Source organism: Hippoglossus hippoglossus, chromosome 1 (genome assembly GCF_009819705.1).
Source record: "Hippoglossus hippoglossus isolate fHipHip1 chromosome 1, fHipHip1.pri, whole genome shotgun sequence".
Classification (NCBI taxonomy): Eukaryota; Metazoa; Chordata; class Actinopteri; order Pleuronectiformes; family Pleuronectidae; genus Hippoglossus; species Hippoglossus hippoglossus.
The window spans coordinates 23,789,714-23,806,964 of record NC_047151.1 but is presented as its reverse complement, the minus strand read 5'-3'; the positions used below and the strand labels follow the sequence as shown (position 1 = coordinate 23,806,964).

General features: G+C 41.2%; 1 protein-coding gene across 4 annotated transcripts; it reads left to right on the top strand.

The window, feature by feature from the left end:
• Nucleotides 1–164: 164 nt before the first annotated feature.
• Nucleotides 165–3,171, top strand: thumpd1 (THUMP domain containing 1). 4 transcript variants are annotated; one of them, XM_034599966.1, is made up of 6 exons: nt 165–687; nt 1,480–1,654; nt 1,751–1,836; nt 2,040–2,202; nt 2,308–2,600; nt 2,691–3,171. In XM_034599966.1, the coding sequence occupies exons 1-6, from the start codon at nt 499–501 to the stop codon at nt 2,751–2,753; spliced, it is 969 nt and encodes a 322-aa protein (XP_034455857.1). In that variant the 5' UTR covers nt 165–498; the 3' UTR covers nt 2,754–3,171. The 4 variants fall into 4 exon arrangements, with proteins under 4 accessions (XP_034455857.1, XP_034455839.1, XP_034455865.1 ...); XM_034599948.1 differs by having other exon boundaries at nt 2,673–3,171; XM_034599974.1 differs by having other exon boundaries at nt 166–687; nt 2,308–2,618; nt 2,727–3,171.
• The last annotated feature ends 14,080 nt before the right edge of the window (nt 3,172–17,251 follow it).

The window sequence follows — 17,251 nt, the reverse complement described above, 5'->3', positions numbered from 1 at the left end:
TTATCACAATATAATTTTGTATCAATAGCAAGCGATTTGTAAAATGTTGTTTATCTTGTTTGTCATTCCCTCCAGTCCAGTTGGTGGCGGTAATGCGCCTCTAAGCTGGTTCGCCAACCGCCTTATAAAACCCGAGAGAAGAAGACGAACTAAGAGGTAACTGTAAACTGTGCTTCGCGGCAATGTCGGAAGTGTCTGGTCCCTCCTCGCTCGCCGTACATCGCGACAGAAAAACGTGTTATCAATGAATGTTGTGACGGCATCAAACCAGTATGACTTAAAACCTGAAGCCGCCCCAGTTTAAACATTAACGTGTGTCCAGTCTAAACCAGTAACCTCTCATGACTTTGTACGTTGTGGCGTAAAGTGAAAGAAAACCCCTCCAAAACGCGCGTGTTAGCTTCAGCTGTTTAGCTAGCGGCTAACGGCTAACGGAGGCGAACCAAAACAAGAGGGAGGTGGAGCCGCCGCTGGGAGAAAGAAGCCCGCAGTCCAGACATGTCCGCCGCGGTGAAACGGAGCAGGAAGCGGTACGGCCACCACGGCAAGCGGTGGAAGGGCTCCCGGGAGCTGGAGGTGGGCATGGAGGGCATCCTCATCACGTGCAACATGAACGAGAGGAAGTGCACCGCGGAGGCCTTCAACCTGCTCAGCGAGTACGCGGAGGAGCTGTTCGGACCCGAGAAGGTGAGGGGGAGAAACACGGAGGTGGTCGGGGGGGGGGGGACGTGGATCTGATGTTGGTTCTCTGATCTGCACCGTGGGACTGGAGGGGGTGTGATGAAGGTGGATGTGCAGGGGGAAAGGGATGTTCTGCACAGGGATGTTCTGCTGGGAAGGACTAACTAAACTTTTTGAATTGTCCTGATAACTCTCACTTTTGTCCCAGAAGTCACTAATACACTTAAATGTGACAAAACAGATGTGATGAACCCCTGAAACAACTCATCAATGACAATTTAAATACTTTTTTTAAGGAAAAAATTCAATATTTATGCTGGTTTCAGTGTTTTATGTGAGGATTTGCTTATTTTATCAGAATTGTTATGTCTTGCCTAACTTTATCTGTTTGTGTTTTTCTTTATACTTCATAGATACAACAATTAAGTTTATAAAGCAAATTTGAGAAACTTGAAAAAAATGAAATTGAATGATAATGAGGGCAATAATTATATCAAGATACATTTTTTCATATCAGCCAATGATAAATTTCGCTTTTTTTAAGTTTAAATAGTGAGGTTGTGGTTTCGAACTCGTCTTTATGGGCAGAAAACATTAGAAATCTGAGATTGATCAGTTATGTGTTGTACCTCCTCACCATTCTTGCATAATGCATGATATTGATATATATTGGATTTTTGTTTTACTGCTATCGATGAAAATTGTATTGTGATAATTACTGATATTGTTTCATTGCCCAGCCTTAGTTTATTATATTCCTATTCTGGTGTTTGAATAGTGCCTCTGTTTTGGTTCCAGCTGCAAGACAATACTGGGAGCAGCAGTGACGAAGAGGCTGAGGAAGAAGACGTGGACGTTGCACTGAAGAAGGAAGTGGCACAGCTGAAAGCATCTGGAACCAAACAACAGAGGCGCTTCCAGGCTATGGAGAGCGGAGCGAACAACGTCATCTTCATCAGAACTCAGAATCTGGGTAAACGCTTAACAACAGTGAAACAACAGTCAGTGCTTTAAGTATAAAAGCTAATGTGACTATAATGTTTTTTATATTTATTTTGCTCTGTCCTAGAATCTGACAAGTTGGTTCATCACATCCTGTCGGATCTCCACACCACCAAGAAGAAGAAGTCCAGAGTGATTCTAAGGATGCTACCAGTGAGAAGATAAAATCATAGTTTACATTAAACACACAGTATAAAAAAGATGTTATAATATTGGAGCCTCATAATTTGTACACCTCTTGTTCATTTAATTGAGATGCAGCCTTTCATAAAACTCAATCCACTATAAATCCATATAAGAAATAATCTAAGTTTACCTGGTTGATAGTGTGTGATCATTGTGTTGATCTTCTCCAGGTGACTGGGACGTGCAAGGCCTTTCAGGATGACATGGTGAAGTATCTGACCACTTACCTGGAGTCGTGGTTCAAAACCCCAAATTGTGCTACGTATCAGATCGCCTTCAAGGCCCGGAACAGCAGCCACAACAAGAGAGACGAAATCATCAAATCCATCGCAGGTTGTGCTTTGACAGATTTGTCAAATGAAAATAGTGGATTTCACCTTTTTGATGATTAAAGTTTAATGATGAACTGACCTTTTGTTATTTTTAAATCCATTCCAGGTCTCGTGGGGATGCTGAACCCTAAAAACAAAGTGGATTTGACCAACCCAGAACTGACAATCATTGTGGAGGTCATCAAGACTGTGTGCTGCATCAGCGTGGTCAAAGACTATGCACTGTACAGAAAGTACAACGTTCAGGAGGTGATGAAAGAGGAAGCGCCGAAGCCCGACGCGGCCGCAGAGAAAACGGCTACAGACCAACCGGAGCAGAAAGAGGAGAAACAGACGAACCAGGAGGAAAACAAAGGTGAAGAGGAAAATGGCAAAAATGTGTCGCAGGAAAACGAGGAGGTGAAGAAGAGCGAGGAGGTGAAGAAGAGCGAGGAGGTGAAGAAGAACGAGGAAGTGAAGAAGAACGAGGAGGTGAAGAAGAACGAGGAGGTGAAGAAGAACGAGGAAGTGAAGAAGAACGAGGAGGTGAAGAAGAACCCCGAAGACGAGTAAAGGTTTTCATTCAAACAATCAGATTGTCAGTTGTTGAGTTAGACTTAAAGTTTTCTAGTTGTGTTATGTTGTCAAACTTTTGTTTTCAGTTAAAATTCGTTTTTTAAATGACAATACTTAAAATGAGGTTGGCAAAAAATACGGTATTTTTGTGGTATTCATAAAAAATCTCATTGGTACCAACTTCATTGAGCTGGTCATCGTAATTGATCTGGAATTACAAGTAAAGGTTTTTCTGCAGCTTAACTCTGACAAACAGATTTTTGTATGTCACTTATTTTGACATTTTAAATTAAAGACTAACTGTTTGGTTCAGGTCAGTGTGTGTGTGATCCATGTAGTAATTGAGTGTTTTTTGTAAGAAATGCTATTTCCTAAAGCTGTTCCTGAATTAAAGCTGCTTGTGTTTTTAAATATCTTTCTCTCTTTTTAATGACACAGTTTGACTCCGATGGAAAGTGTAGGATTTAAAGTTGCTTTGCACCTGTGGAATCAAGAAGCTTTAATATTTCACATCGTGGAGTAAAATGTCCCATGTGTGTCATTGTGTTGTAGCAACCTTCATCTTGAGGTTGCAGATTTTCTCTTCACCACAAGGTGGAGTTAATGCCTCATTGTGAACAGGCATTTTCTGTGTGACAGGTTTCGTATGATTATTTCTTATTGATCAGTAATTTACCACAGAAGACAGGAAAGATTTACTATTTTTTCTAATCTGTGCCTCCTATCAGACGAACCATTTTCTAGATATCTTTAATTGTGAAGAACATAGAGTTATTTTATTGTCTGATAAATATCTACTTTCATAGATTGTTTATCAGACAAATATAAAATGTCTCATTACGAATGTGGTAAATCTTCATGTATTTGAAGGCAGAAAAGTGATCTAACTGCATCAGTAACTACGTGAGCTGTGATGCCTGGCCCTGGGTGAGATGGTACATTTTTGCGTGGTTATATTCATGAATAAAATATGTAGAATTTTCTATTGTTAAATCAGGTTTTTGTGTTAATTATAAATGGCCGGAACAGTGAAGTCTCAACATGATCGTCTCTGTGAGGCTGTTCTGTGCAGCAGGATTTTGACCTGACGGTAACTGCGTGCTAACACACTCACTGCACATGTGGTGATGGTGACAGGTACTTAGTTCAACCTGTTAATAAGCTAACATTAAATTTATTGCCATTCAAACACAGCTGAGGCTACTGGGAATGTCCTCAATTCTGCATAAATATGTGTAATGGACCTGGTGGTGGATTAAAGTTGAGAATATTCAAAAGTATTAGGAACCATTGTGAGTGTTTGCAGCTAATTTCATGACAATCTGTCCAACAGTTGTTGAAACATTTTACATAAAATCCATAAATGTCACCTTATCGCGGCTCCAGAGGAAAAAATCATATCACCTGAGTCAAGGATTTATTCTATGAGGACAAAAAGTCCGGTATGACGTTTATTGACAGTCCATCCTAAAACTGAAAGTATTTAAGTCTGGATTAAACTGGTAAATCAATTAGCTGAACAGGAATAGGTTTTTAATCTTTTAGTTTTTCAGGTTTGAGTCAGAACAGCTTGTGTTTTTGTAGAATTACCTCGGGTCTCTCCTCTGCTGCCTGTCTGCAAAGGTCATCAAGCGTTTTCTACTTTGTCTTTTTGAGGACATCACCAGGGGAGCTTGACTTTGTTTAAACATCTCTGAGTAGAGACTTTAAATCTCACTCTCTGAAATTAAGAGAAATCGATTGTCGGATTCTTTTTCTAAATCAAAATGTAACAACACGAGCCACATCTCGGACACAGCGATGGCATTATTCATCGAAGGGAAGCGCAGTGTACACCTCTCTCTATCTCTACCTCGGTCACGTACACACAACACTCTCCTGCATTAACTGAATCGGCGTTTCTTTTTCTGCTCATTACACTTGGGCTGAACTGTTGCTGTGACCCTCCACTCATTATCTCCACCGCATTCAACCGGAACTCTCAGGTGCCCCAATCAATGTGACCTGCTGACAACCGCATAGCGCCAACACGAGGGGGAAAGGATGACACGTCTCCAGCCTGCCAGCGGGTTATTACTACAACACCAATTAGACTTGTGTGTCTACATAATAATGTACATTGTTGCCTCATAATGATATCACAGCGGCGGCTAATGATATCCCTGCTGTCAGGTGGAATTTTTCAGCAGAAGTAATAAAAATATAATTTGGTTTTTTAGCACATTCTGTTCATTAAAAAACAGCATTTGGGGGAAGCTGAGAGTTTGAAATGTTTACCCAGGAACAGAATCAAGAGAATATTTACAGTGCCAACCACTTGGTGCTGTCTACACGAGGGAAAGAGCCTCTGATGTCTTAATTGTCCTGAAGGCCACGTCTAATTAAACCTCCATGGGCTCCAAAGCCCACTGCTTCTCAGCCAAAGAGGCGCAGGAGCACGTCCGCTCTGTTCTGCCGTCCAGGGGCTGTACGCTCACTCAGGTTTAAATGTCACCGGGCCTGTGAAACAATTGCATCCACGGGCACATGTGCACTCTGTCCCCAGGGTCGGGATTAACGTCCACTGGTGTGGCTCCATATCTGACCTTTATGAGTGGCTAAGTAGTGCTCTCCAGGGTCTCATTTGTCTCACGTTACCCCAACAATGGCCTCCACCCCCTCACTACTGTAGCCTGCACTCTGTCAGTGCAGACTGGAAAACATCGAGCTGGAGCAACTACACATTTTGTTGTTTTTAACATTTCCCTATCTTCTTTCTTTAGTTATTTCTTTTTTAATTATGTCTTTTTAAATTTTATTGTGAATGCCAATCAAATAATCTTATAACTTAATCTCTCTGTGGGTAAATTTGGATGTGGACTTGCCTTCTTTTTAGCATCAGGTCCCAATCACATCCACACTAATATATATATAATATGAATATATATTACAAAATAATATATAACAACAGCCCCCTTATGAAACCACATTTAAATTCACTAGATCCAGATTTTAGTTTGGATCGCCACCAAATTCAGTGCACTCATAAATATCAGTCCCCTAAATGTGTCAAGATCCATGAATTGTTCTCTGAGAAATTGGTGAAAAACGCACAATATTGCAACGTTAAAAATATTACTTGATCCAGATCCGCACCAAAACTTAACGGGTACTTTCCCAACACAGTTTCGTGGTAATCCTTCGAGCAGTTTTTTTGCGCGATCCTGCTTAAATATCCGACAGACAACATAACCTCATAGAATGAAATGGAAAATGGCTGAACTCATGCAGCCCAGTGTTTCAGGGTCTTGGTTGGTTTTGTGCTGACTCACTCATTGTTCTGGCTCCCTGTACTGGAACCCTTTAATGGAACTGAGTCATTGTTAGCTTTACAGTCAACCATGTGCTTGCCTCACCTCAACAAGTCATAATGTCTGTAGCGGGAAACCTCCACCAGATTGTATTGTCATTTTGTTTCTCGTTATACAAGTTTAAATGTGCAGTGGTTTCAAAAATCGATTCAGACCACTTTACCTTCTGCACATGTTATTGTGTTGTAGCCTTCGTTTTGCACATTTATTGTTCGTCAAAAACTGAAATGTCTTATTTAGAAAATCGTTCAGACCTTTAATGTGGTGTTTGGTAAAAGCCACCGTGGATGTGAGCAGTTTAATTCTTCCTGGCAGATCCTCTCTGACTGGATCACAAGAGTCTGTGAACTGACATCTTCAGGTCTCTCAGCAGATGGTCTACGAGTATTAAGTCTGGGCTTTGGCTGGATCACTCAGGGACTCCGCTGGTGCTCCGTACGTCAGTCCCTGGTCTTGTGCACTCTTTGAGGACCTCTCTGTATCCAGCCCTCGATTCTGAGTAGTGTCTGCTGCTGTGAAGCACCACTAGAGTTTGACGCTGCCTCCGCCGTGCTTCATTTATTAGCCGAGTGATGAGGAGTGCTTCATGTTCTTCTCTTTGTCCTCAGGCTCACGTTCTTTTAAATGTTGTTTGTGAAAGTCTAATCAAATTACCACGTCCCCTTTACTTAAAGTCACTGACATCCTCCTCTATCATAATCTCCTGATTTGTGCTGCTGAGCTGGTCGACCTTCTGGCAGGTTCTTCTTCTGTCTCTGCACAAGACTTATCAAGACTCGTAGTTTCACTGAATACCAAACTTCACAATTATTGGGGCCCCTGTTTTCCTGAGGGGATTTAAAAACACTTGAATAGGTCAAGAGTTCTACTTCGAGTGCCACAGAAAAGAGTCTGAATACTTTTTTAAATGTGAATTTTTCGTGTAAGGGTTTTAAGAAATTAGAACATTTTGATGACCTTGATGAAAAAACTGCTATTTTATTTCTAAAATTCTAAACTAAACAGAAAACAAACAAAAAAAGAAGGGCTCTGCATACTTTCTGAAGCCACTGAACATTTCATATGAATCATCGAACAGCTCAGACATGTGGGCGGTGATTTAGACGTCAAAAATATGATTATACCTGCTTCCCTATAGTCCAAATAATCCACCAACACTATATCCAGACCTTTTAATACCAAAAGTTATGTAATCTTTTATGAAATACGAAGGATTCAGTCTCATAAATCCCGACAACAAACCTAGGACAGTTGCATTTCCTTGTGACAACTCAATTACGACCACTGAGATGAGTCCACACGTCTGCTCCACGAAAAAAATTATCATATGAGCTTTGCCAAACTGTATTTTCACTGCAGAGCTATTGTGCGGTTTACAGCTTTTCTGTTGTTTTGTCTATTCTCTCTAGGTATGAATCAGTTTGTCGCTCAGCAGATGCTACCCTCCCCCCCACCCCCCCTTTTGTCAAACGCATGCACAGTCAACAGATGCACGCCAATGTTATATTTATTTATTTACATCTATTGTCATCAGCGAGGGCAATGTGCACTGGGGAACATCTATTTCTTTGGGGGGATTGAGTGTGTGTGTGTGTGTGTGTGTGTGTGTGTGTGTGTGTGTGTGTGTGTGTGTGTGTGTGTGTGTGAGTGTGTGAGTGGCGGCCAGCTGTGTGAATGGGGTTCGATAATGAGAAAATGCTTATCAACCCTCTACAGCCTGTCAGCTCGCTGCCATTAGCTGTTACCCCAACACTCCGACAGGTAGGGCCGAGAGCGGCCGAATTGATTCCAAACATTTTGGTATTTGTCCACGAAGAAAAGGAACAATCAGCGCAGGGGTTTAGTTGATTAGGATTACGGGGAGTAATTCATGGAGCAAGTAAGTGGGCATTTTTTAAGGGACCCATTAATGCGGTGAAATGAGTTTTTCCTAATACCTGGGATGAAGTTGCTGTTTGAATTTAAATGACATGTTTATAAGAGGAAGAGGTGGTGGAGAGAAAGGGCCGCTCGATTTTTTAGGACGGCCAAGAACCAGTTGTGGAGGTGGCAAAAAAAAAAAAAAGAGCAAGCGCAAGTAAACAACACATTTAGGAGCAGTTTCTGTTTTCATTCACTCATTCTTATCAGTGGTGCAGACCTCGCTGTGGGTACTTTCCATATCACTGGATGGCTCCTGCTGCAGAGAGAGACGCAGTTTAGCATAATGCTAACAAGAACCTTGACAATTAGTTAGACAGCAGGGGTGGGGGGGGTGGGGGGGGACTCGGGGCCAGAGAGGCAGGAGGGCAGAGTGCGGAGCAAAGATGTGAATGGGAACCTGGGAAAAATGGAAGAACGGGAGGCTGAATGCAGGAGGTTGAAGTGGGACATCAGCCGAGTGACTCCACAAAGATTTGAGTACTTCTCTTTCTTTTCTCTGTGGAATAATCAGTGGATAAAGGCCGTGTGTCCCCAACAAGTCCTGATCTTATACAGACAAACAAACAGAGCTCAGCATTTAACTGAATGGCAGCACGGCTTTCTACATGTGATGTAACTGGATAGAAAGAAATCTAATTTCTACAGGAAACATTATCATCTACAGCTCAACACTTTGCTGGTAAATCTTTAGTCATGTTTGCTAAACCACTGAAGCAAGTGAAGACAATGTTTGATCTTAATTACACAGAATAAAAAATGTTTTAATTCAATTATAATTATCTTTTGTTCTATAAGAGATGATGATATTGATACAACTGGATTTCAGAACTTTCACAAATAGCATTAGTTATGTATTCTGCAATTAGAAGTGCTTATAAAATGGTAGATGTACGACATATGGTTGAATGCGTTTATTAAACAATTAATTAGTTATATTTTGTTATCGTAATTAAAATAAATGTTATTAAGTTATTGTAGAGAAGGTTGTGCTTTTTAAACTCTTCTTTATGAGCAGAAAATGAAAATTGATAAGCAGCAAAACATTTTACTAATCTGTGGTAGATTAATTATATCTCCTCACTGTGTTTACACAATTTCTAAGCAAAACATTGATATAAAATGGACCTTTGTTATATTGCTGTTGATAAAAATTATATTGCAATAGTTATTGATATTTTTCATTGGCCAGTCCTACTTTATTTCATATAAGTAGATGTTGCTAATCTAGTTATGAAGTGAAATAAAAGAGCTATCCCAGAATGCCACTATACTCTAAACTAATAGACCAAATTTAATTAACTGCCTCGGTAACTTTTAACAGTATTCAGGAAACGTATGGTGAAATCAAGGAAAGCTTCAAGAAAAGTAGAAAATGAAGGTATCGCAGCCTTTCTGCTGTCAGCCAGTCTGAAAACTTAAAGCCCCTTTTCTCAGTTGTGCCTCAGTAGGTCAGATACCTCACTGTTCGTTTACTTTTTATTAAATGAAATATATATCAAAGACGAGCTGATGATGATCCAGAGTCGTGACAAGTTGTGTTTTATTCTGTTTCCTGCCTCATCAATGTTGGACCAAACGCTTCTCAATCCGTTGTTGTTAATTCTGTGTGTTTTCCAGGGGCAGAGATCCCATTGGATTGGACAACAGCTGCCGCCGAGGACCGAGAGTGTAACAGTGAAACGTGTGTCTGTGATTTTCAGGCAGATGACAGACAGACAGAGGGGCTCCTTAAAGAGGACATACAACCTTAACAGGATTGGAAATGGTGACGACCAGCTGTAAGAGGTACGGGGAGAAAGAGCCGGGGATGAGAGTCAAAGTGGGAGGAAGGAGGGGGCGGCCGCTCGAGGAGGAGCGTTTATAGATTAGTTTGAGATGGAACTACTTGTCATTTTGCCCCCCGAAAAAAAAAGTTGACAGAGAACATGTTTGTTTTCGCCGCGAGAGGTCGGACACACGGACAAGGAGGACGGAACAAATAGGGAGGAAAGAAAGCGAGCTCGGGGATGAATGAAGCCGTTAAACACATCATCAAACGCTGCAGACACAGCAGGGGGCCTCGGGATACACCCGTCTTAGAGATGGGTGGTGTGGGTGTGTGCATGTGTGTGTGTATAGTTTTGTATTGGTCTGATAAACCATCCATCTGCGGGAAGAGGAGAACAGTGGATGCAGGGAGCAGGGGGGTGGGGGGGGGGGGTTACAGCACTCTCTATGCTCCATATTTACACCCTTTTCAAACGCACAGACCGCCAGATCCACGGCCCTGCCCAGAGGTTCTTTGATGCTTGTCGATACCGCTGCGTGATGATGTCATACGGCACAGAGCAAAGGAGGGGAGGCACGATCAAAGCAGAGAGGGAGGGATGAAGACGCAGGAGAGGATATCCAAGACAACAACGGGACAAAGATGGCGACTGCTTATGCCATGGGACGTCCACTGGCGTCTGGACCTCTGCGTCGACCAGGAGGAAGCCGGGCCGTGCGGCAAGTGTATTCACGTCCCTTCTTCTAACAGGATGACCGCCACCATGACACACTGGAACCACCAAGCCAACCTCTACCACCGCCGGGCTAGCACGGTAAGCTCTCCGTCTACCTTAGCCTCTCCTCCGCTTGCTGTTAAACCATCAAGCCCTCAACGCCCCGATGTCTGGTTAGCATCACGCCATTCCAAGTGTTTATCGTGAGTTGCCGTCCTTTCCAATAACACATTTTCGAAGCCATTTTCTTTCTTCTTTTTTTTTTCTCAGCCCTTTCATCATGGTCTTTTTGGCTGTTAATATAGGCCTCTCTTTGCCATCAAAGGCAGCACATCAATTGCCCTGACTCCCAAGTGTATGTGTGAGGGTGAAAGAGAGAAAGGGAGAGAGGAGAAAAAAGAAGAAACACCGTGTATCAAAGATCAAGGCACGCTTTCATGCCTGATTTTGGCCTTGGTTTGGTTTTGCTCTCCATCATCTTTCCATCCTCCCTTTTTCTTCGATGTTCTACGGCTGCGGACGCTCTCCCGAAAAAAAAACCATCGCCGCTTTCCCCCCCTCAACCCTCAGCGGTCCAAATCCCACATTCGCTGAAAAATGAAATCAAATGCTTTTGTGTTTTTTTTTTTTTTGCGGGTTTTCTTTGAGAATATTCTGTAGCTCGCAGGCTACTGGGCCACAGCTCTGCCCCGATGATGACAATACGTGAAACAATATTTGAATAAGCAGCAGGAGGGCAGGCAGCTAATCCACTGTGGCTAATCCAGTATTGGTGCAGGCCATATTGGTAGCTGGAGTATTCAGCCCCATCACAATACACATCAGCAGGACGCCATGGCAGATATACTGACACTCTTACTAGAGGCATGACTGGGAAAGGCCAGCAGATGGATGGACAGGTGGAGAGATGGACGCACGATAGAGAGATAGACGGAGGGATAATTGCATGAATAGATAAAAACAACATTGATATCGGTACTTTGGCTCCTTAATTTCCGAACGTTTCTTTCCTGTAACTTAACCACTTTAAGATAGAAAAGATAAATAAAAGAGCAATGGAAATTATTTTATACTTCTTATGCCCTTAACCGCTGAGAAATAAGGTTTTAAGCATAAATCAATAGTTAAAATGAACAATATGAAATGACGATACCTTATTCACTCTATGGAGAAATAAAGGGTTCACTGTACAATATCATTCTTAATCCTTTGTTTCGCAACTTTCCCTGTCGCCAAACAAACTACTTTCCCCCAATTAATATCCTGAAAGAGCAGAGGTCTGTTTCTCTTTCAAGAGGTATATAATGAAGATTTCACTCCCTGTGAACATCTAAATGGGTCTTTGTGCTGGGAGGCCCCCAAGAGATAAGCCTGTTTCTGACAGGCCTCCGTACAGACGCCTAAATCTGCTGTGGCAGCTGGAACAAAGGGACCCCCGAGTTGGACCAAAAGCTCCCTCTCGGCCGTCTACGGGGGCTGCCTCAATTTAAGAATGAACCATCCACAGTTATCTTCCCTGGATATTGTTGTTTTCATACTTGACAGTGGTTAACGAGTAAAGCATGAGCCTCTTTGTCTGTTACGGAGACGCTGCCAGTAGCTCAGAGTGGCTCGGGTCAGCCGTTCCTAATGGAAGACGCCTCGCAGATCAATGACGTTGCAATCAACCAGCACCAGTTGCTCTGTAATTAGTGCAATAACCTGCGATGTTCCGCAGCACCTACGTGTGAGCTACGGCTGCTGTCACCGATAATGTGGGACAAGGCACACAAAGTTAAAGAAAGACCGAGCGTGAACAAAAGAGTGATGAATATGGATGAAGTCGTCCATCTCTTCGTTTGTAATTTGTTATTACAGAATTGATACATATTGTGGTAAAGTAGATTTTCTTTAAATTAATTTAATCGTAAATGTGTAATATGCGTAAAATGATTGATGGATCTTTTTAGTTATTCCTGTAATTTACACTCTTGAGTGATCAAGGTGCTTAATGAGATTATTGAGAATGAATAAAAAAATCTAATATTGGCCCAAAGCAGACACGTCCCAGTGTTTGTAACGTTTCACAGAAAAGGTGAAATAAGCAGATGTGTAAATAATACAGTCAATAACGGCCGAGTTTCGTTTAGCTGCTTCAGTTTCAGGGTCCTGGTGTTTTCATGCAGGCTCATTGTCTAACTGGGACCGAATGGAACCATCATTAATGTTATTAGTCATTTTTCTTATGTCATAACTTCTGTTGTGGAAAAAAGACTCTTGGACGAATCCAACTAGGAATGTTAAAGGGTTATACACCGTGCTATAAATTATGATTGACATCATTCATACCATTATCATACTATAGATATTATATACGTATATTTTCTCACAGTGAAAACATATTGATTTTTTCAATCCTAAAATCAACAAATCTTAGTCGAGACTTGAATATATAATATATTTATATTTCCACGAAATTTGGTACATTCCCCTCAGGATACAGTATAATCAGTCTCTCTCTGTGTTCATTCAGCAACAGCATCAAATCAAATCTGTCCATTTGTTCTGTACTTTGTTCTAATACCTGCAAAACTAATGACATTTCCATTTCCATAGTAAACATTATACTTCCTGAACATTGTCATTGTGAGTGTGTTGACATTAGCATTGAGCTCAATGAGCTGCTAGCATGGCTGCAGACTCTCAGCCTTGTTTGAATGTTGCTCATTAAAGTTTTTCAAATTTAGCTTCCACTCACTACCCTCACATGGACAGTCACTAAAAACCCTATATATACACTGGTGCTTGTGCAACATGTTATATAATGTTATATAAACAGACTGGACTGTGAAAATCACAAAAATAAATGGATCAAAAGGTTGGATAGATAGATAGATAGATAGATAGATAGATAGATAGATAGATAGATAGATAGATTGATAGATGGACCTATGGATGGATGGATGGATGGATGGATGGATGGATGGACAGATATACAGTGGATAGATAGATATAGGAAGAGGGAGCATGAGGAGAGGGCCAGGTGTATCAGTGCCTCCCCCCGTGTAATGACCTTTCCTCAGCTAAGAGCTCAGACCTTCTAACACACACACACACACACACACACACACACACGCACACACGCACACACACACACACGCACACACGTTCATTATAGATTCATAAGTACCAACATGCCCCCAACCCCTCCTCACCAAGACATCATAAAGGTCAAGTTCATCTTCCTCAGTATTCTCTCTTTGTCTCACCTCCCTCTCTCCTCATTGTCTCCGGGGGCTCTGCAGCAGCCATAACAGCAGCAGCCTGTTGCAGCATGTGTGTGTGTGTGTGTGTGTACGTGTGTGTACATGTGTGTGTGTGTGTGTGTACGTGTGTGTTGACTGTTGACGAAGCAAGTCAAAGTGGTATGAATACATTTCCATAATGAAGCATGTTTACCTTGGCTGTGAGGTCTGCCAATCACACACAACAATTTATCACCATTCCCTCAACCCACTGCCGCACACACACACACACACCTGCTGCACGTCCTCCTCACTGCTGTGTGAAAGGCTTCTCTCACAAAACCACTGCACACTGCCTGTGGGTTCGAAGACAGTTCGACGGTGATAAAGGTTTACGCTAAGATTATATTATTTTATTTCTCTGTTTTAAATGATGTTTTCTGGGATTTAATTGATCAAACATTTAGGCAACACCACCAAAATCAAATAACGCTACATGTTTGACCAAAAGTCTTTATCTACACGTACAATATCAATATATAATAGTATTGTATTTTTATTTATTATTGTATTTTTTTTTGTCCTGGATCACTTAGTCTAAAGTGGCCTTGAGAAGACAAACTTTAAGCTTTATTGGGACATTTTAAGGACCAGAATACCAGTCCTTTTTGTTTTAATATCATGTATCAAAACAAAAATTGACTGGGAGTGTACTGAGGGCAGCAATGAGTCATGAGGTAGAGCGGGTCGTCCACTAACCAGACGTTTGAGGGTTCGATCCCTGGCTCCATCTCTCTGCTTCCTAAAGTGTCTTTGGCTGAGCCAACAGTGTGTGATTGAAGAATCGCAGCGTATAAATGTGTGGGTGAAGCACTTTAAGTGGTCGATAAGACTAAAATAAGATACATAAATACAGTCTATTTACCACAGCTGATCAATATCAGTACCTATTTGGACTTTATTATTGCCTGAAATCAATAAAAAAAAAAATAGCTGCTGTAACAAGACAGATGTGCAATTAAAAATGAAATATCCAGTTTTCATTTGGCTCATCTCTTAATGCTTTGTATCATTAACATTGTTGTTATGATTGTTGTCGTTATTATTGCCCAGGTTCAAATGATCATGGAGGAACAGTCCGTCCAGATGAGGACAGAGCTGAGGACGGAGCTGAGGACAGAGCTGAGGACAGAGAGGAGGACAGAGATGAGGACGGAGATGAGGACAGATGTCTGGACGTCACCTGAGCCTCCTGACCCCGGTCCCCCCCACACACGGGACAGTGAACCACAACCACTCACAGGAGGAATGGTTGGTAAACTCAACCCCTGCTCATCACACTGGAGCCGTTTGATTCAGAGGTTTTCTTAAGTTAAAAGTTTGAAAAGAAACTTTACACCAGATCAATATTCTGTGGCTCAATTCGAGACAAATCCTGCCCCGAAGACTTTAAATGATGAAATTACCCATCAGAGGTCGACACGGTGAATTTTCACACTGATTCCCATTGACATTGAAAACATTTAGATGTAGTTCATTCTCAAAGTCTTGTGCTCTGACTCTCAGTTTCATGAGATCTTTATCTGCACTGAACAGTGTGAAGTCATTGGAATTCAACTATTTTGATAGTTAATCATGCGTTCATGTCCATTTTTGGCAAACTATTTGATGGTTGTGAGGATTTTCCTCTTTTCCACTGAGTATTTGTACTGAGAATTAGTTAAATTTGAAGACCTCGCCATTATAAGTTCATTTTTCATTAACAACAAATTCTTCAGCAACAAACCGATTAATCGAAAAAAGAAATCAGCAAATTAATCAATAATAAACACATTTGTTAGCTGCAGCCCTAAATGTACATGAGGTAGATTTACTTTAATTCTAACTAATATCATAGCTATGTTACATATATATGAATGTTTTTTATTTGTTTATTAATAAATGATGAGAGAGATTCAGGGTTTCCAGTCTCAACATGTCAGCCTCACCAGGAGGTGCATTTAGCAGGTTAGCTGTAAAGTGACAACTGAGCATTCTCCATCTGCTGATGAAGGAACAACTCCAGAACAGCAACCACACTGTTATTGGAAGATTTCACCAATAAAGGAAGCATGTGGAGGACATTTCACGTGATCATTACACAATATGTGTTTTTTATGTGAAAAGACATAAATGTAAATGTGATGATGTCGTTTGATGTGTGAAAATGTCTCTTTTGGTTGTGTTGAGAGAAATTAAAGGTCTAATCTCTTTCTCTCTCTCTCTCTCTCTCTCTCTCTCTCTCTCTCTCTCTCTCTCTCTCTCACACACACACACACACACACCCAGCAGCCCGGTGCTCCTGCTGACTGACAGCCCGGTGGAGGGGAGTGACAGGCGGGATGCTCAGGTGTCGGTGGCGGTGCGCTCCCTCGGCTCTCTCGGTCCTGTCGGTCCCTGCTCCGGTGGACACGAGCTCCGGTCTCTGAACACCAGTTCCCGGGTAACAAATCCGAGGTGAGTCGACTCTTTATTCATTTATTTTTTGCTGTAGTGTTTCTCACCAGATCTTGGGTTCTGGGCAAAGTGAGCTGCACCTCTTTTATTCTTTATATATATTTTTATTTAAATGCATCATGTCTTTTCATTCATCTTTATATGAATATATAGAACCGACAGTTTGTCATAAATCAAATATTTACTCTTATTAGATTCAAAATGACATATTCCAATTCATTTTATCTGTCATTGTGTAATGAGTCGCTGTCGTCACTAGGGGCGCTGTTGGGCGTATTTTCGCTAGCATGTTATAGAACTGCGACAGATAGAACCGATATGATCCCTAAACTGTCTGATGTCCACTTCTTTTAAATGCATTACCAATGGTAGAAAGTCACCAGTTACATTAACTAAGTGCTGTACTTACATAGGAAATACTTGGGATTTACTTAAGAAGGTTCATTTTATGCTACTTTATATTTCTGCTCCACTATGAACTACGTTTTACTCCAGGACATTTGTCTGACAGATAAACTTACTGGTTGCTTTTATATCATAATTTCACCTACACAACATATGATTAATGTTCAAAATACTTTGCGTTGTTACAGGTTAAATTATAGATAGTCCTACTGTATACGTTGTTCATATCAGCTACACCTATATGATAATGCATCAGTGATAATAATCCAATAATATAATGAAACACTATCAGACATCAGTGTGTCAGCTGTGGGCTTTTGGCTTGTGATACCTGAAGTATTGGCTGTACTTCTTATTTAAGCAAGACTTCCTCGTAACTCTCTAAGTTATCGAAGTAAACGATACAAATAGGCCGACCTCTTCCACCAGTGAGAACTCTATATTGTAACGATGATAACTTAAATACAGACACTTAAATACTTCTTAGGTGAGGACAACAGCAAATTTATAAATGATAAAGATAATTAGTTCATTATTGCATCTTTTGGAATTGCTATTAACTATGTAATTTTTTCTAATTACACTGTGGATATAATGTTACCTAAGCTTAGTAA